General features: G+C 41.4%; 2 protein-coding genes and 1 long non-coding RNA gene across 5 annotated transcripts in view; 2 read left to right on the top strand and 1 right to left on the bottom strand.

Annotated features, from left to right (window-relative positions):
* Window positions 1-4,100, top strand: part of mpx (myeloid-specific peroxidase) — a 41,952-nt gene extending 37,852 nt beyond the window's left edge. Inside the window, exons 12-16 of one of the 2 annotated variants that reach the window (XM_042070212.1) lie at window positions 146-383; window positions 502-701; window positions 937-974; window positions 1,314-1,373; window positions 2,193-2,339. In XM_042070212.1, the coding sequence (XP_041926146.1) occupies window positions 146-383; window positions 502-701; window positions 937-974; window positions 1,314-1,373; window positions 2,193-2,216 (560 nt within the window). In that variant the 3' untranslated portion in view covers window positions 2,217-2,339. Of the gene's footprint in view, window positions 1-145; window positions 384-501; window positions 702-936; window positions 975-1,313; window positions 1,374-2,192 lie in introns of both variants that reach the window. The other variant, XM_042070210.1, reaches the window with a different exon arrangement.
* Window positions 4,101-13,899: 9,799 nt separating this feature from the next.
* On the top strand, window positions 13,900-16,145 carry LOC121690220. Its single transcript, XM_042070651.1, has 3 exons — window positions 13,900-14,588; window positions 14,915-15,480; window positions 16,005-16,145. Exons 1-3 carry the CDS (start codon window positions 14,411-14,413, stop codon window positions 16,143-16,145), a joined length of 885 nt encoding a protein of 294 aa, XP_041926585.1. The 5' UTR covers window positions 13,900-14,410.
* A 3,693-nt stretch (window positions 16,146-19,838) lies between these two features.
* Window positions 19,839-20,328, bottom strand: LOC121689959. 2 transcript variants are annotated; one of them, XR_006024944.1, is made up of 3 exons: window positions 20,168-20,328; window positions 19,997-20,062; window positions 19,839-19,911 (listed from the first exon to the last, which is right to left on the bottom strand). It is a non-coding gene; the product is annotated as an uncharacterized LOC121689959 (long non-coding RNA). The 2 variants fall into 2 exon arrangements; XR_006024945.1 differs by having other exon boundaries at window positions 19,844-19,898.
* Between the last annotated feature and the right edge of the window lie 339 nt (window positions 20,329-20,667).

The raw sequence follows: 20,667 nt of genomic DNA, 5'->3' as shown, positions 1-20,667 counted from the left end.
ACTAGTCAACGAGTCAAAGGTCATGGATCATTTTTTTCACATTTTTTCTATGCACAGTGCTTGTCTTCTCAGTTGTCAGCAGATGAGCATTTGATGTCTGTTATCTTAGTAGTTGTAACTCATTGTCCCTTTTCTCTCTCTCCAGGGTATAACGCATGGCGCCAGATCTGTGGTCTCTCTACTCCCAAGACAGAGGCACAACTGGCTACAGTTTTGCAGAACAGGGTCCTAGCCCGTCAGCTCCTGCAGCTGTACGGATCCCCTGACAACATTGACATTTGGCTTGGCGGTGTGGCAGAGCCTTTTGTCCATGGTGGCCGTGTGGGACCCCTTTTTGCCTGTCTCATCGCCACCCAGTTCCAGAAGATCCGTGATGGGGACAGGTGAGATAGAGGGGGAACTCTTGGAGGGTCCTTGGGGGAGTGTCTACAGAATATGGCTTGTGTTAGCATGCACTGTAGGTGCCACATCACTTAGGGGATCCTTCTGTTGTGTTTTCAGGCTGTGGTGGGAGAATCATGGGGTGTTCACGAGGGCACAGAAGACCTCGTTGGCCTCAGTCTCAATGGCCCGCATCATCTGTGACAACACTGGCATCAGAGATGTTCCAAGCAACCCTTTCCTCTTCAGTGCCCGCGGCTCTGGCTACACCAACTGTGATGACATCACTCCATTCGATCTCCGACCATGGCTAGAGACAGGTGTGTGGACATTAGAGATTACCACACATTTAAGTGTGGGTGTAGTCTCTGACAAACACACCACGTAAAAATTATACTTTTGTTATTAGCAATCCAATCACTTCCTGTCTTCTCCTTTGTTCTGTTCCTGTCCCCTCTGTGTCTTCATAATGATCTAAATGGAATGACTTGTAAGAACATGACTGTGGTAAATGGCCAAATTGGTGGTTGACACAAAGCTGTTTTGACCTTCCAGGCAATGTTCAGAATCACATTGTCAACGATGGAAATGAGGTTAGAGAGGATTTACTTCTGCATGCTGTATTTACACAGATGAGAGATTTTGCAAAAATAACCAATAATATTGTATAAGGCCACTTTCTTTTGTACACATAAATCATATTTTGCAATGATTTTCTGATCTCACACAAGGTAATCACGATCTTAAATTACTGATGTAGTGTCTTTTTTTTCGTGGTTTTCCATTTTTCCACAGTTTTTTGGGGGGATTGGCTTTCTTTCTTAAATCCTAATCTAATCTATCAATGATTTATCTGTAAGATTATTCTCTGAAATGATTTGTTGTGATAGATTAGGGACAGGAAAATATCTTAATTTTCATAATTTCTGCAGATCTGGACACAGAGCCAATCCCAGGGCCGCCAGGACCACGCGGACCTGCTGGGGAACGAGGTAATCTATCTAAGACATATCCATATGTTGGAAAACCTGACGGAAATCCATATGTTCTTGTCACATTCCCTTGCTTTTGAAAGTAATTGTGGTGAATAATTACTTTCTATTAACTTAGACTGGCAAACCTCAGGAACACTCAGGAATCAGGTTTATTCTGTTACAAGCAGAGAGGGTAAAAAATGGTCTATGGTCTGTGTAGGCCATTGCACAGAGGCCATGGCCTCTGTTGGATCAACCTCTCCCTCTGTTATCCATCCTTCTTCTTTTTAGTCTGACGTCCTTCTTCTTCTTAGTCTGAAACATTGCAAGTTTAGTCACTTTTGTATGGGTTAAACAAAGAAAGAAATGGCGGCAAAACAAGCCCACATAGTTGGTTCTCCACTTGGCATCAGACACACCTACTCACACCTACTTCACACCTATCTGAAGAACATGAGGAGAGATATCTTATATATCAGAAATATCACTTATAGAATGTTCCAAACATTATCACAATCAAATCATTACAATCCTTGTACTGAGACTATTACAATGATACCAAACATGAATATATTTACGTTTCATGACACATGGATACATTATAGCAAAGTAACATCCTTTGTCTTGTGGATCTGATAGCCCTTGGAACCAGTACATTAGCATTTCATTGGGGGAGGGGAGGATGTCTTTATTTAATGCCAAGAGGGCCCACATGGCCACCAAAACCAGTCTTGAAACTCCAAAATAATTCCCATCACTTTGCATAATCTGACCATGTCCTACCGTACCGAATGTTGGGCTGTGAAACTGACCGTACCTGTGTGTGTAACCCTGCAGGTCCCGCAGGGCCCCAGGGTCTAAAGGGTCCCCCAGGGCCCCCCGGCAGCAGCAGCCAACAACCTCGCTCTGCTTTCTCCGTCAGCCTTGGGGGCTCCATCCCATCCAACAGCAAAGTCCTCCGCTTTACCCGCGTCACCTACAACGGCCAGGGCCACTACAGCACACAGACCGGCAAGTTCACCTGCCAGGTGCCCGGCGTCTACGAGTTTGAGGTCTTCTGCACGGCGATCCAAAACGTGGGCAGTATTCAGGTGAAGCGAAACGGGGTGGTGGTGATGACCGCCTTCTCATCCTTCGTGGACGGCCGAATCAACTTCACTGGGGATACAGTGGTGCAGCTGGGGCTGGGGGATGAGGTGTGGCTGGAGGCCAGCCAGGGGGGGTCTGGACTTCTCTCAGAGAGTTTCTTTACTGGACACATCCTCTTCACAGTCTAAGGGCAAGAGAGGACAGTCTACATATATTCACTGCACAGGCATGTAAATATAATCTCTCACGCATTCCGTATAACTAAAACAATCTTGTTACTGTTTTTAAACTTGATCTTTGCTCAGATCTCATATTTGCATTCGCACTTCATATAGACCCTTTTACTGTTTGTAAACAGTGATGGATGTGCACACAGCATGGTGCCGGAAGGTAATTAGTTTGTCAAGCTATGCAAATGGATTAACTACAAAAGATCACAAAAAACACCTGACCACAAACCAACCGGACAACCGGTTCCAGTTCACCCATAGTTCCCACAGGGGGGGTTTGTGAGTAAGCTCCATATGAATGGGAGTCTATGGGCTAGATGGCAAAATTTAAATTTTCACTTGCTTATCACCAAAAAACATCAATTTTATTGTAGTTTCCACAGCTACAGTATGGGGTTTCCATCAAAAGTGAAACAAACAAATACCTATGTCCTGTAAATACTTTACAGGGTGGGCCAGTGGCCAAGTCTCTGGTCTGAATGAATAGGGTAGCATATCAGTTTCGGCACCAGTATGCACACTCAAAAATGTTGACGACGTAAGCAGTAAAAGGGTCAATACTGCATCATATTCCCATAGCTAATTGTAGTCTATAGGCATTGCTATATTTGTTTAGACATTATGATTGCAAACACATGAAGTAGACACAGAATCATATGAATTCTTTTTTAGCTGGTCTGAGAATCAGAATTTATTCTAATAGCTTACAAGTGCGGAATAAAGACATGTTATGTTTTTCTCAGTATGTGCTGTATATAGATGTTAACTGGAAATAATTGTAACCCAAGCTGTGAAATCCTAGCCTAGAAATGTAGATGCACCCTAGCGGCAGCAAATGTAATTTGCAGCCAGGGTAGTCTAGCAACTCTCAGTTGGCTTGCGGGCTGGAAAAATCAAACTTCGATCAGGCCAATCACATCTTGTATAGAGTCGTTGAGCGGGCTTAACATAATGACGACTGACTTGCGACGGTTCCACGTGAATTCCCTGCTACTTAAAGATGGATGCTGCTGCTGGCGAACCGTGCGACTGGAGTTAAGCTTTTTTTAAGTTGCCAAAAGTTTGATCAACTAGCCAACTAGCTCTGCTGGTGGGAAAACGCATGAGCCTCATGAGTTGTAGCGCTATCCTATTGTGTGCAGAAGGAATTTGAAAGACAACCATTTATCCCGCCCCTCATTAGGCTAGTGAAATCCCAACATTTGCACTGAATTGTATACTGAGTATTTAGACTGTTTTTATCTTATTTTAAAATAAGACTCAGAACAAACAACTCAAAACAAACTTCACAGAATAGTTGCATCAAGTAACAGTACATTACATGTTACATTACTGTAGCTCTTTGCTTGTTATTCTGAAACCAAATGTATACTGTTTTATGGACATTGTCTGATATGTGTTGTTTATTTAAAAAAAAAAAATGAAATAAAATGTATTTTGCTCGATTAATCTGACTCCATTTAATGAATAATTTGAATCTCGAATCAATTACCAAGTAAATTTATCAGTTATGGCAGAGCATGGCATGGCATACTACGATTATTAGATATATACGATTGTTAAGCAGATTAACAATTTATTTAGCATTAAGCCCTAAAAGGTGAATGTAATCAATATCACTTCAGTTGAATGTAGAAGTAAACTCACATAGTCTACTGTAACAAAGTAAAGTAACAAAGTAGCAAACAGTAACAAAGGAAGCTTAACCAAAAACACAGAGACAAAATTAACAAATTAACAAGTTAAGAATAACATATACACCAGATGAAACAGTATACCAAATCATGAGATTACAACCCCAAATATTAAAGGATAGAAAGAGAGGGAATGAGAGAAAGAGAGAGAGAGAAAGGGAGAGAGAGGGAGACTCAGGGGTCAGCATAAGCTTCAGTATACCAAGTCATGAGATTACAAACCCAAATATTAAAGGATAGAAAGAGAAAGGGATAGAGAGAGAGAGGGTGACTCAGGGGTCAGCAAAATCTTCCCCCACAGCCTTGGTAGCAGGAAAGAAGAGAGCAAGAGCCAAGACAAAAGAAGAGACCGAGCTGAGAATATTCTCCTCTTTTATCAATCACTTGGGTCACCCCGAATCATCAGGGCCTCTGTTATCTGAGAGGGATGGGTGTGGCCCAGGTGGAATATACCTTTAGACTATAGTGTAGTTCTTAGTCTACAACTATGCACAGATACATTAAATTGTAATTAAACCATGATCAGACTGTTGCCCACATTGCAAGTATTAATTCAAGACCAAACATGGATGTATTACTTTCACAACATACATTTACAGAGATTTGATCGGTGACCATCAAGTTTCCACTGTATTTAGAAATGAGAGGAGAGGTTGCTTGGCAGGGGGCTGGGAACTGAAGCCAAATGGCAACACTGTATGCATGAGCGGGGGTGTTAGTATGGGGAATTGTGTTATTTTAGGAACGATTCATATAGATTTTTGCAACTGGTGTTTTTTTACTTGCTAGGACCCCACTGAATACAAAACAACCTGTTTCCAATTTTTTTCTTCATTTTCAGTGCCAAAATTCAAGATGGCGGACAATATATGCGGAAAAATAATATAAAGGCTTAAAGTGGTCAACTTTTTGATAAATATACACCTAATAAGGTAGACAAGTGAGATACAGACTATTTTCAAAAGATGTATTGCATCATTTGCCAAAACATTTGGAGAAAAAATGGAAAAAAGATTAAAAAAATCTGCATCTTGTTTCATTATTGAAGAGTTCAACAAAACATTGTCAGTCACTCAAGCATTTATCCTCACCACTGTCACTGTCTTTTTAATATTGGTGTACATCTCCTCAGAGCCTTCACACCTGCTAAGTTGCGTGAATGGTAAGTTGTTACTCTTGCAGCACATTGGCTGGCAAGACAACACTTCACAAGTTCCACAACAGCCTCTGGTGCTGGTGGAAGTTTTGACAGAACAGGAGCCCATTGCCCCTCAACAATTTGTCTCCATCCCAGTGATAGTGAGTCAAGAATCTTTGGAGCAGGCACTGTATCTTGTGCCCAAACATTTGCTTGCCTGTGTGCTTTCAGAATTTCAATTTAATTTCAGTTATAGAGCGTCAAAACATTACACATGTCTCATGGCGCTTTACAGAGTGTTAAACATTCAGACAGAGCCCATGAGTAACAGGGGCGAGGAAAAACTCCCAAGAATGGGAGAAACATATAGGAAGAAACCTCAAGCAGATCCACGACTCAAGGGCCTGACCCATCTGCCTGGGGTCAGTTACAGGACAGTAAGGTCTATATACAGAGAATAGAACATGGTATTTAGAGCCACCTGAGGTATATGTTACAAAGTGGTTGGATGGTTACATAACCAGTATGATAATGCATGAATCCTATTTAGTGTTAAGTTCAAATAGTCCAGTGTAGGGGATGAATTGTCCATAGGAATTAAGAGTTGTCATCGGGCAAATAGTGGGTCGCTAGGCTGCGCGGGCAGGAATCAGAGCATGGGACAGCAATAGGCGATGGTAGGGCAATCATAGGGATGGGATTTCCCTAGTTTTTCCACTCCCTGGTTGGGTTTTAGAGTTTTAAACATGTTCCACCGAAGGGCTTTAGCTGTTTGAAAACCATGTTTTGAGGAGCTGACACACAAATTTCTCACATCCAGCTAACACGTCTGGAGATGGATGAGGACCTACTACAAGCCTACAAAGTGTGTTAATGACTTGATTGACTTGAAACAGAAACCTTTCCTTTCCCACGGGATAAACGGTATGGCGGGTCAAACGGTTGACTTTCAATTTCCTGATAGGATAGGATACAATAGGATACCCGATAGGTCCACCGACTCTATACACGATGTGATTGTCCTGAGCGAAGTTTGGTTTTTCCACCTCACAAGCCAGAGAGTTGCTAGACTACCCTGACTGCAAATTACATTTGCTGCCGCTAGGGTGCGTCAAGATTTCTAGGCTGTATCTTTTGTCGACGTTCTCCAGTGCCCATGACAATGAGACTGTCTTTGTTGATGTCTGGTACCCTGTGAAGGGCAAGCACCAAGACATCTGTGTGACATGTAGATATATGGGGTTTTGCCAAAATAACTTACTGCTACTGCCACCTTTGTGTGTGTGAACTGTGACTGGCAGTTTACATAGTTCAACAGCTTTATGACCAAGGTATAGGACGAGGTTGGCTTTGGTTTCCTTCGATCCCAGGAAAGCTTTAAAGTTTTTGATTTGTGTGGAGTCTTGTATTTTGTATCCCTTATCATCATGCTTTTCCCATTGTATGGACCTGTCTCGTCCTGTCTTTCATGGAGTTTGTGATGGTATAGTTGTTAAATAATAAGTATATGTCATTGTAGCCTCATGCCTTACTTTCAACATTTTCAAAGAAGCATTCTGCCAGATCTTGGCAACAGTTTATGTCACTTTTCCTGACAATCATCTCCTGCACAACAGCCATGCCATTAAGATGCTATCCAATGTGTGTGTTAATTGCACTGAGCTACTCTGTGTAGATTGTTCAGAGGATGCTGTTTCTGAAACCAGTCACAATTCATGGATGAAGGCAGACTTAGCTGTAGTGGGCAGCATTAGACTTGCATATAATCAACAAATTCATATGTTCCCACAATTTCTCCACAATAGAAATTCTCCACAAAGTCCTGTTAACAGAATTATTGAAGACCAAAGAGCTCATTGTGGACTTCAGGAAGTCTAAAGCTTAGCACATACACCCATTCTCATCAATGGGACTGAAGTGGAGTGTATCACCAGCTTCAGATGTCTGGGTGTCCACATCTCTTGGACCTCTCTTGGACCCTCAACACCTCTACCCTGATCAAGAAGGCTTACCAGCATCTCTTCTATCTGAGGAGGCTAAAGAAGGTCCACCGGCCTCCTCAGATCCTGGTGAACTTCTACCCCTGCACCATCAAGCGTATCCTTACCAATTTAATTTAATTTAATTTAATTTAATGTGCTTATAGAGCGCCAAAACATTACACATGTATCATGGCGCTTTACAGAATGTAGGCAATCAGAGAAAAAGGAAAGAAAGGAAGAAAAGAAAAGAAAGAGAGAGGCCCATGGGTAACAGGGGCGAGGAAAAACTCCCTAGAATTGGAGATACATATAGGAAGAAACCTCGAGCAGATCCACGACTCAAGGGCCTGACCCATCTGCCTAGGGTCAATACAGGACAGTAAGGTCTGTATACATGACAAATCCATATGATAGTCAGGTGTAGAGAATAAGACATGATGTTAATAGCACTTGAGCTGATAGTTACAAGAGGTGGGGTGATTACGTATCTGGTTTGATAATTCATTAATCCTGATTTAGTGACAGAAAGTTCAAATAGTCCAGCGTTGGATTTGTCCAGGGGATGGGAGTTGTCAAGGGGAATGTGGTGGGTTGGCAGACGGGCCAGGAATCCGGGCAGAATTGTCATGGGCAGGTGATGGGCCGCTAGGCTGTACAGGCCAGGAATCCAGATAAGGGGACAGTAGTAGGGCAGTCGAGGATGGGACTTCAGGTGAGATGGGTGAGAGGAGACCTGTGTCACAGCCAACACAAACCAACTGTGTCACAGTTTGGTATGGCAACTGCTCTGCCCACAACCGAAAAGCACTGCAGAGGATGGTGAAAACTGCCCAACGCATTCCTCACTCCCCTCCATTGAGGCCATCCAGGGCAAGCGATGCTTGCATAAGGCGCACAGCAGGTTCAGAGGAAGCTTCTTTCCTGCAGCTGAAGTCTAGCTCTCCATTTCAGTGACAACCAACCAACTAAGCCCCCCCCCCCCCTGTCCATGTTTTCTTTAAACGTGCATGCAGAGGAGGGGCAGGTTCGTTGAGAGAGAGAGAGAGAGAAAGAAAGAGAGACAAGGAAAGGCTTTGCAAAGGTGCCCATAGCTCTACAATGAAAGGATTTCATCCAATTTAAATAGTACAACATGGCAAATCATTGTGTGGTGGTCAAAGTTGATATTGGGGTGGGCCGCCACAAGTAAGTCAATGTATGGGAAACACTGCTTTGTATATCACATTGCACTTTTCTCCTTTTTTGCACTTCTGGTTAGAAGCAAACCACATTTCGTTGTCTTCATACTTGTACTCTGCAATGACAATAAAGTTGAATCTAATCTACTCTATTGGGGTGCAGAACATTAGTATAGTAGTATAGTATATATACTTTTTTGATCCCGTGAGGGAAATTTGGTCTCTGCATTTAACCCAATCGTGAATTAGGGTGAAACACAAACAGCACACAGTGAACACACAGTGAAGTGAAGGACACACTAATCCCGGCGCAGTGAGCTGCCTGCTACAATGGCGGCGCTCAGGGAGCAGTGAGGTTAGGTGCCTTGCTCAAGGGCACTTCAGCCGCGGCCCACTGGTCGGGGCTCGAACCGGCAACCCTCCGGTTACAAGTCCAGAGTGCTAACCAGTGGGCCACGGCTGCCCCAATTTTTTCATTACTTTAATTCAAATGATTATTAGGTTATGTGAAGGAAACTTTTAAATCAGTCAATGTGTTTTTCCAGGTATGCCAATAAATAGCATAATGGTGGTTACACCCACTGGTTGATAATCATGACATCTCATGTCACCCATGGTCATATTTATTACCTCAAGTCATTGAATTTTATTAGAAAATGCATGTATACAATGATACCTAACATATATCCATTTAAAATGTTTAAAAAGGCGATTATTTGCAATTTTTGGTGATATATCCGCCATCTTGGATTTTGGACCTGTGCAGTCCGGGAAAAAATTGGAAACAGGTAGTTTTGCAAACTATAGGGTCTGAAGAAGTGAAAAAACATAATTTGCAAAAATCTATATGAAATGTTCCAAACACCTTTTTTTGCTACATATCGCCCTGCGCTATGTTGGGAATTCTGGCCATGGCTAGCTAAGACAATGGTGAGTGACAAGTACCCACACAGATGTAAATTGACCCTAAAAGATATTCGGTTATGAAAATGTCTTTTCTGTTTCAAGAACGCAAAAGGTTGGCAAAAAGATGGGGCTTACATCCTTGCAGACACAAAACAACACTCAAGTAAATTGAGTAAAACAACACATAAGATTTTGGAAGCCAGACAAAATTTACCCCACCCCACAAAATTTGAGTTGGAGACATTCAGTCTGGAGTTGCTCCATTGAGAAGTCTTTATGCTCGAATCAGAGGTGTTCAAGCAAATCAAATCATCATGGCGGGCTTTATACGTTGATGGACAGACAGAAGTGTGAAGTGAAGTGAAGGGCCCCATCATGACATTCTAAAGTGCATCGTCACTCGTCAAAAGTCTATTCAAATTTAGTAGGATGTCCAGTTCACATTGGGAGGGGTTTCGCTATCAAAAGTGGAGCGCATGGCGTAACAAGGTGTTCCTAGGTCTTTTAATCAGTCATATGGGTGTGTTTGGGGCGTAACATCATTTTAAAGGGACACCAGGCAAGCCTGATGCTTTTTCTCTATGAAACTCCCCCTCGCTCGGTCTGAAGCCCTTTTCCTTTTCTTTGCATCTTCCGTCAAGGGTTTTCGCTGCTTCTTCGCCGGCTCTGCCATTATACACACGTTTGCAACAATCGCTAGCGTTTCGTTAGCCTCCCTCTGTGCTGTGGATGCAGGATGGAAACTGAAACTGCTTCGGTCGCCGGGTACGAACACTGAACTTGCAAGCGGGATATTCTTCCTACAGGCAGTAGGCAGGGCGGGCGAGAGAGTCTTCATTCGCCCTGTAATGAGTCATTTAACCATATACCGACTTACGAAGATGAGTAATTAACACGAAAACGTTGCCTGGTGTCCCTTTAAACCAATGAGAATGACATCTGTCATTCCCTTTAACGGCGCAACGCGCGATATGTCAAATAAATGCATCGGTATTTTGGCATTCAAAGGCGCATTTGAAGGAGGCTGCTTGCGAGACCATATAGAATAGTCATTCTTAAACCATGCTTTACTAAAACCTAGCATAGCCTTCACGCATTTGCACTCGTCTATTTGAACTCATTGGCAAAGTGAAACTAACTTTACCAAGGAGTCAGTCAACGACAAGACAGTTATATGCAGTTACTTTCACTATTGACTGACAATGGGTTACCACCGAAAACATAGGCTGGAAAAAGCAACACTTACCCTAATATTGCTCAAATGACTGAATAAAACAGCATTTATCCTGCAGAGGAGTTGCTTATATCTTGTGACAGTGCATCTTCAGCTGTGCTCCATACGTGTCTCTCGTCTCTCCCCTAATCACTTTTAACCGTCATTACCAATTTGCAAATTATGGTGAATAACTACTCATTATGAGATGTACAGTATTTCGTAATATAGGCTATTTGTTCTAATTAGGTTTCCCATTGTAATCGTGCAATTTCTAATGCTTTGCATGGAGGTGCGCTGGTGTGCGTTCATGAATGATAGAAGGATGGTGCGTGCACCTGCCAATATGACTGGTGACATGTGCTCTTAAAATAGCATATGAACAACTCGCCATTGACTTCTGACCAGGTTTAGGTGGTGTATGATAGTGATTTTTAGACAACGCGCTAGGCCCCTCCCTAGGTTGTTAATTGCGTAGACACTATGGGCGGCTCTGAGTCTAGGAGTAGACCACTTTCAGCTAGCATTCCATTGAACCAATATTCATTTTGTCGTCACTTTGACATCAAATAATGTTACAACTGTAGCGTTTTAAGCCTTTATATGACCCTTTTCTATGTTCGGAGAAATACAAAATTGTGTGATTGGCGTCCTAGCCTCGTAATTAACTTTAAGGCTGAGAAATAAACTTGTTTTCCGAAAACAATGCTATCATGACGTAATATATGTAATGAGCATGCGACTTAGCGTTGCACAGGAGCAAAGTAACAATATTCTCTGAATAAGAACGTGCAAGCAATCTGGGGGGAAGTGTGTGAATCAGGGGCGCAGGAGATATTTTGAAAGTGAGGGGGACCAAATTGTGAACACAAACCCATGTTTTCAAAATATTTTTTGATAAAAATGGTGAAAACTGTGAGATGAGCACAACGCCAGATCTGCCCCTCAGACCAGCTTCTTGCTATGTGCAATTTTAAAAAAAAATGTTTGATTTATTTCACACTACTTTGGCCAATGGTAGAATACTGGTCACTACTTGGGCCAATGGTAGAAAAAAGCAACATGGGATGTTGATATTTTATGAAGTCATGAATGAATCATCATGCCTATGATCCAAACATAGACTACATGATCAAATAGCCTAGTTAGGCCTACTTAAATTGTCTGTAAATCAAATCAACTCTCCACTGTGTGTTTGCAGTTAATATTTATGCAACGTTAGAACTTAACAAGTGTTGGCTTAACAAGTTACCAGTCCAGAACACACAGAAAATTGCAACAGAAAGTTGCCTTTATAATCAGAAAGTTGCCTTTATAATCAACTATTTGTTCCAACAGCAAGTTGCCTTTATAATCAGAAAGTTGCCTTTATAATCAACTATTTGTTCCAACAGCATTTAAACAAAGCATTTATAAAATATTATAAAAAAAAGAAATTACATAAGAAGTAAAATAAAATACTGTTAGTGTAGTAACTGTATCACATTATCCCAAGCTTCAAAGAGCTCCCCACGTCTGTGACAGGCAGACGTGACACTGCTAAATTCTCAGCTTGAACAGGCAGACGTGACACCGCTAAATTCTCTCACACTGAAAGCATAGACCCGTTTTCTGTTTGTACACAATGATGACAGAACGTTTGCGCGTGCATTTTGGCAACAGAATGCTAAAGCTAAAGATCTTCACGAAGTTTATGGAAATGCATGGATTCCAGTTTCTTCCAGTAGCAGCAACTGGAATCCATGCATTTCCACTGAATTATTTTTGGAATCTGATCCCTTATCATACCTGTTCATTCTTACTCTTTGCTCGACTTATCGTGACTAAATTCAAGATGGCTGCAAACGCTAAACTTCGTGAAGATACTGTCTGTATAAATCGTCTTGTAAGTAAACTACCAGTGCTTTTTCAAAGTTCTCAGTGTCTCGTTTTAAGTGTCAGGGCCCTCGGAAGTCTACCAATGAAGTGTGGAGATACATTGAGCCTCATAAATGGGTGTAAAACAGTGATTTATTTGCATGGCTAGCCCGATGCTGAAGCACCACTATTGAAAAAGCTGTTGGTAGCATCGGCTAACTAGCGCCAGATTTTGGAGTGCAGGGGACAAGCCGAGATGGGCTATGAGACATACGTTCACACTCGGTATCATGTTTCAATACACTTTAGGTCAATATCACACCGGAATTCTCCTTTAATATCCATTTATATACAAACCAAGACAGCGGACTCCTAAAGAAACGCAACCACCCACACCATAGGTGTATCTAAATTAGCTATGTACCAAAAATGACATTTTACCGTGACTCGAAGAGCTGTAAACAGTGTTGTAAGGCTGCGTATACACAACCGCTTAGAGCTCCAGTGGAATTTTAATTTCATGACGAGAATTCTCGGTCTAACCATTCATGTGCCGTTGAAACGGTGTAAATAGGCGACCCATCAGATCAGCACTATAAAGGCCCATTCACACCAAAAACGATAACGATAACTATAAATACATATCTTTCTCGTTAATATGAATGACGACGTTCACACATAAACTATAACGATAACGACATGAAGAACGATATCGTTGGGGATCACTTTCAGAGCGATTTTCACAACGATAAAATGCTAATAGCCAATCAGAACCCATCGAATTTTAGCCCTCACATTTATTAACACAATGAGAGACTTTGTTTATCGTTGTTCAGTGTGAACGCTTTTATCGTTATGGTTATAGTTATCGTTATCGTTCTTGGTGTGAATGGGCCTTAACTCTGAGCGTGGTAGCACTAAACAAAATCGGATATTTCAGGCAGTAAATGCTCCCGTTAAGAACCTAACCAGATTTTGTTCAAATCTACACATCTATGGCTACTAAAAAAATGTAAGGTTCATTTAGTAAATGTTATTTTGAAGGGTTAAAAAACATTGTTGTTTTAGAATTTCTGAACAAAAGTGGTGATAATTGGGGGTGTTACGATAAGTCAGCAACGTTGTTGGTTAATGCAATTTCCAACTAAGTTGCTAACAGGTAGCATAACATAGCATATAAGTTGCTGTTGCTATGGTTTTGGGAAAGCATCGAGAGCTCTTTGATCTCTAGTTGTTATGCAAAGATGAAATAACCAGGTGATACCAAGATCCACGCGAAGCTGGTTAGGTGCAGGTAGATTGCAGGAACATACTTAAATAGCAGAAATAAGATAGCTCTACTGCACACTGTTGACGTTTACTCGATTTAACGACTCGAGTAAACGTCAACCGTGTGCGGTAGAGCTATCTTATTTTTGCTATGAAATAACCAGGGTTTGAAACTAACATTTTCATGAACACAGACAACAGGGTTCAACATGTCAGCAACCAATATCATTCAGTTATAACCTGATTACGTTTAGGATACTTACCGGTAGTCATATGTCTAGTAAGTTAGATGTTTATTACCATCTAGTAAGTTAGATGTGTACCTACCTCATAGCCAGAGTTGAGATCTGTTTGAGTGTTACTTTCAAGCCCTGGTCATAACATTATGGATCAGAATGTATGTTTATTAGCCTACTGTATGTTTTTGTGAAATTTCAGGCTTGGGTCATGCTGCAGCCATGCAGCTGCAATATTATTCAAAGTTGAGTTATATGGTAGGATGGGAAGGACAGAGAAAGAAGCGGTTACTTCTGGAGTGTGCATGTGGAAAGATGTCAGCAGGAAAGAAGTCACACCGGCTCCATTGAGGGATATCTGCTTCCAGAAACCAAAAAGGCTAGGCAGGCAACTTTCAGCAGCTTCAACATCTACTAGGAAGAATAGTATCACACCCAGAGGCATGTAGTGTATAATAGTTGACAGAGCCTAGATAAGTTTCCTTTTGCCATTGTGCGTTTAATTAATTCTCGGGATTTCTTTTCAGTGTTTTGACACAATAATAGCCTCAGAAAGGTGTTGATAATGCAAAAATGAACAGGCTGACAGACCAACATGGCTGATTTTTCATTAACACACTCGAATAGTTTCACTATTATGTTAGTTTGAATGTCTTCAGATTACTGATTCTAGAAATTAGATTGTTATCTACAGCTTAACTGGTCTGGTTTTTAGAAATATTCTCATGAAGCACACTGATTGTGTCTTTTTGTTGCTCTATTGTCAGTGTTGACAGATGATGACATTCGGGAACTGCGGGATGTGGACCCAGGTGCTGCAGTGCTGACAAGCCTTGAAAACAGTGACACGGACACAGCATCATCTGACACTGATTCAGAGGAACATCCAGACTTACCTGAGCCCTTGACAGCTTTATGGGATGCAACACTAAGGGATCTCTCACCACAGGACATGCAGGTGAAATGTGAAGATACATTTCATAAGCTAAAAACTACACTACAACCTCAGCAATGTGAGAAACTGGAATTTGTGACACGGCAACAGTCAAAGTCAAATGAGTGGCACACCTATAGGGCTGGTCGGATCACAAGCACCAAATTTCACCATGCAACCACAACTGACAAGATAAGCAAAACATACCTAAATGATATAATGCAGTACAACAAAACAGAGTTAAATGTCCCATCTGTGCTCTGGGGTCAAAACATGGAGGAAACAAGACAAGCCTACACTGCATTTATGTCCCAAAGCCATCCAGATTTCAGCATCAGCTCATGTGGCTTAGTAGTACAACCTTCTGAGCCACACCTTGGATCATCGCCAGATGGGATTGTAAGATGTTCCTGCTGTGGCAAAGGGGTGGTAGAGATAAAGTGTCCCTACAAATATAGGAATAGCCTTCAAGGATGTACAGAAGACAAGCAGTTTTGTCTGGACAAGTCATTTTCGTTGAAACATTCGCACACATACTATTATCAAACTCAACTTCACATCTTTGTCTGTGACGCATCATAAGAAATGAAGAGTTTCTCCAGGAGGCTTTGCCAAAAGCACATGACTTCTTTATCTCAAATGTGTTGCCTGAATTACTAACAAGAAGACATGATCCTGTCTTGGTGTCACAGAGAGCCTGTGAATACTGTGAAAGACCAGATTTTGGTAAAATGATAATCTGTGCCAAATGCAACAACCACATTCACTACAGTTGTGCACAAATAAAAAGGAAGCGAGCAACATGGTTGTGTATGAAATGTGTGAGGGTAGAGGCTTGAATGCCTTCATGTACGAGTGGGCAATATGATGTATTGTGATAAAAGTTTATGTGTAACTCATTTGGGAACAACACTCTGTTACAGAGGTTTGTGAGGGCACCACATACAATAACAACATCATCTAGTATGTTAACCTGCAACACTGGAATAACTGTCACACAGGAAAGTTGTCTAGCTGTGTCCACTTCCTGTGCAGAAAGCGGCTTCTTTCCTTTTGTGAAATGAGGGATACGTAGGGTTGCACCATAGGCCGCAAGCTTGTCTCTGTCAAATGTTTTCGCTAATCCAGAAGTCGCCAAATCAGTCGGTGAATGCACCATGAACAAAGCAAAAGATTGGAAGATTATCTAGCGTTTCTACTTTGGACACATCAGTTAACTGAAGGGAATTCGAGGTTAAGTCACAGGGTTGACAGGTATGGCTTAGGGGAAAACAAACAATACAAAAAACAACTCTAATCCTGCCTGTCCATCTTTGCACCTGGGTTCTGGCTTTGTTTTGTGTATGTAAACACAGATGGCACAAAATCAGGACTACATCTCGCCTGCAAAAATAAAACACAAACACGTCTGTTTAGCTAGCAAGCTATCAAAACACGTCTGTTTAGCTAGACGTGTTAGCTAAATCTAACTCCAGTCTATCCAATTTAAGCTGCATTTTATTATTATTCTACATCATACAATCATACATGTAAACAAGGCTTTCCTGTAATATTAAAGAGTAGCCTATCTAGATAGATAACCTTACCTGATATAAAGTGGGCGCCGCAGACACAAGCATTTTTGATGATGTCCTCATTCCAGTCCACACGTTTAATAGCTTGCAGCCACAGATGCCTTCGGTTGCTCTGAAATGGTTGTGGTCCTGTCGGAATCCTATAAAACTTAAGTCCACTGGTTGAATAGCGGTTAGTACAACCGTACACGCAACAACCTGACATGTTGATGCCTTATACAGTTCGTGAATACCTACTAACTGGTTGCTACCTCGTCTTCCTCAATCAGAACTGCTGGAAAATAACACGACTTCTGTTGCCAAAATGCGCGCGCAAATATTTGCTGACGTCGGATGTAAATGGGTCTATAAGAACGCTAGGCCCATCACTCTGGGGTGTGGTAGCCTACTCTGGGATTTATGCACCAAGGTAACTGAAGTATCCAATTTGTGTCTTGAAATGTTTGAAATAAATGTCTTAGAACAAAAACGTTGATAGACTTGTATTTTATAGTTAGGGTAGTGAAAACGAGTTGATAAGTAGGCTAGTTGAGTTTGTTATCAATAAACATAACAGCTAATGTCATGTTGAGCAGGAGGAGTTGAGCACTAGGCTACCATAAATCCTCAAATTATGCCCGGGATTGATTCTATTTATAGCAGGACAAATAAAGGCAGGTTCCCATATACAATTGCCTGATATACCAACAATTGACATCAGTCCACTAGAAGACATTGTTTCGATTTAAGTCAATGAAATAACACCTCTTCTTAATATTTTATTATATGTTGTATTGTATTTTATTATGTTGGTTGGATTAATAGCCTACGGTTGGCAAAGAAAAGTTGTTTTCCTACCATGGGTCTCCAACACAGTTCTCAAGCTCATTCTCTTGCTGACCCTTTCGAGCTAATTGCCAGAGGCTGAAGCCTACTACATTTAAACACAATTGTTGCGACTCAAGGCATTCCAGCCTACGAATTTTATGAAAAAAGTACTAAATCATGCATAATTAAACAATAACTCAATTTAGGCTACTTGGCTACGCAAAAAGGTTTCCATTAGGGCCTACAGCACAACCCCTATTCAATGAAGGGCTGCCTTGTCTCGCAATAAACAGCAGTGGAAATCCCGACACTTTTTCAACTGCATGAAACTTAACAATGAACCATCAAATATCTCCCAGATTTCAGTGCCCTTCAGTCCCAACATTAGCAATATAATCATACAGTCCAAAAGTAAATTAAATCCCAAACCAAACCGAAAATGCTTTTGATAGCCTACCGGTATGCCGCTCCAAACGCCTGCCTCGAATACCAGCCTGCCTCAAATAAAGATGAATGATTTATGCTAAGCAAGTAGCCTGGATTATTTTATGATTGTTAGTAGACAAACTGGCTTCAGATATCCAACAGAGTGAATATGTGATTGTGCAGTCTTACAGTATTGTAGATGGCTGTGGTTAGTGATGTGATGCTGTTAATGGGGAGTTTTACATAGTTAGTGCAAATCCTATATGTTATTATTTATTTAGCGTACCTATAAGGCTTTTTTTCCTTATCAAAAGTGAGGGGGACGACGGCTGTCTCTTCAGCACTGCGGGGGACATATCCCCCACATCCCCCGTGCCTCCTGCGCCCCTGGTGTGAATGATATTCAAGGGAAAAGCCATAGACAGTAAAAGATAGCATTGGGAAAATCCACAAAAGCATCCGATCACAACATTTCCGCAGAGTTTTGATGGATTGACAGTAGACTAGGAATGTGGCAAGTGCTGTTAGAAATTAAATTAAATATGAAATCCCATTTATCTACAAACAACTTACTAGGACATTTACGAAAAGTAAATGTAGACATAGTGGCCTACATTAACCCAATCTCAGCCCATTTCAATCACGGTTAACGTTATCCGCTCTCTCTCTCTGACAGACTGAGAATCACATTTTCTCGGCGCAGCCATCACAAGAGTTACACGAGTCAGACCGTCTACATAGTCTGAGGCTGCGGAGCAACCACGTCGACCAACAGGAAATGGTGGAAATTTACTTATCTTGTCTCTACTGACGTCTATGTGATGACTCTTCATATCTTTTACTGTCTATGATTAAGACACCCCTGAATGCGGGCTTCAACTTTATGGACTTCTGTTAGGCTACCATGCTACTGTGATACTGATTATTTTGGGACTGTTATCTACTGTTATCTACATTATCTAAATTATATAAATTAATCATATTGCTTTAAGAAGAACATTATAATGACTCTAGTAAAATATGTTAAACACGGCAAAGTTTTGAGAAATTAGCTTATAGGATAATACATACTCTTCTCATCTCTGTGAATGCAATAACTTTCCATCTGTAGCAAAGTGCTTGGTTGCCATATATAAACTACCAGAGCAGGCTATTCAAGTAAATGAACATAGAAGCTGTCTCAGTCAATAAATAGTTTATTTGTTTGTAGTCCTTGTCTTATCATTTTCTTAGAAAGTTTCTTGATTTTTTCTTTAAAAAGAGAGAGAGTACAGGATACACGTAACAATAACAAAGGAAAATACACACAGCCAACATAGACAAAATACCATAAACAGACACAAATGCCCCCAACTCTTAAGTAATATGGGCCCACACCCACCCACTACATCTCAGTCAGACCGCAACCTCTATAGAATCAAGCTGGGAAGTGATGGACTAAGCTATAAGTCACACAAGGTTACTTCGAACTACACACCATTCTATCTAAGGAAGTAATTTCATCACACGAGGATACACAGCAATTGTCAACCCACACTAACAGGTGCTCACACAAAGCAGGCTACTACACAGGTTTGGCTGACTAGATGAAGTTCAGTAGGCCGCAGATGGACAAAGAGAAGAACGGGGCAAAATATATAAGAAATTAAGAAAACCCAAAACAAACCAAAAAAAACAGACAAAGCGCCTGCCCGTACGAAGACGCACGCGCACACACCCACACACAGACACGATATCAACAACCCCAAACTAAAAGAAAAACATGACTGGCTACGATACTAGAACTCAAACAAAACACGGAGAAAACAGTGGTCAGAACCCCTTGCCCACAATTCGAAGGCCTGTAAACGTTTAGTTTAAAAGGCTTCAATAAACCATCACGCTATAATAAGTCACCGTGACACTTGCACATCACGGACAACATGTATACATAGGCCTACCTTAAAAGTCAATGACCTGTCATCACAAGAGGTGAGCCGAGGTAGGAGGGGGACAGGCTTTCGGCATACTCTAGTGAAACAAACTAATGTTAACAAACAGTCAGGATCTTTACTATGTCGGAGCTCGCTGCAGCATTAAGTTATTATAAACAAGGGAGACACCATTACCTTGCACAGCTGGCGATGAATGCTAACGCTACTGGCTGCCACCCAGAGTTTGTCTGAAGCGATTCACTAAAAAAAAAAACAAGCACGCATGACTTAAGAACACTAGCCGAGGGCAACATGGTACCTTCGTAGTTGATAACCACATGCAGCATAACAAAAGCCTTTACATACCGCTCAAAGACCGATGTACCGCTAGCAATTCCAGCCTTCCGACGCCGGCAACACGTTACAAACAAATGACGCCGGAAGACCGTGTTTTAAACAGGAAGACATTTGTTGCTCATTGTCAGTCCCACCCCCAGATGCACACAATCCGCCTGGCAGCTGTGAAAAGTTCACCCGACTACACATTGATAAATTGTTGATAAAGTGGACAGTGTTTGAGAGCAACAGTTTTTCTCTGCCTACAAGACATGCCAAATATCTTTAACCAAATATGCTGACCTGGCTGTTACATATCATAGCCAACTGTATCAAAGAGGCCTACTCAAAAAGTCACAACTGAACTTGTCAAGTACAAACTACCACGGAACCTATTGAGAGCCACAGAATGCGGGCTTAAAGCAACCCAATGCAGTTCTATTACCTTAAAATAACGGCTTCAAACTCACGGTACACTGATATATAATACAAACAATGAAGACTTTGTCAATGCGTGGCCAGAATGCTTG

The sequence above is a fragment of the Alosa sapidissima genome, chromosome 18 (assembly GCF_018492685.1).
Source record: "Alosa sapidissima isolate fAloSap1 chromosome 18, fAloSap1.pri, whole genome shotgun sequence".
In the NCBI taxonomy this organism is placed as follows: Eukaryota; Metazoa; Chordata; class Actinopteri; order Clupeiformes; family Clupeidae; genus Alosa; species Alosa sapidissima.
The sequence above is the reverse complement of the archived record's forward strand: the minus strand, read 5'-3'. Positions and strand labels throughout refer to the sequence as shown.

Coding starts and splice junctions, on each gene's coding strand:
- LOC121690220 (XM_042070651.1), top strand. CDS start 14,411: ATGGGAAGGACAGAGAAAGAAGCGGTTACTTCTGGAGTGTGCATGTGG. Junction 14,589..14,914: donor GAATAGTATCACACCCAGAG/GCATGTAGTGTA, acceptor CTCTATTGTCAG/TGTTGACAGATGATGACATT. Junction 15,481..16,004: donor GATCATCGCCAGATGGGATT/GTAAGATGTTCC, acceptor ACTCTGTTACAG/AGGTTTGTGAGGGCACCACA.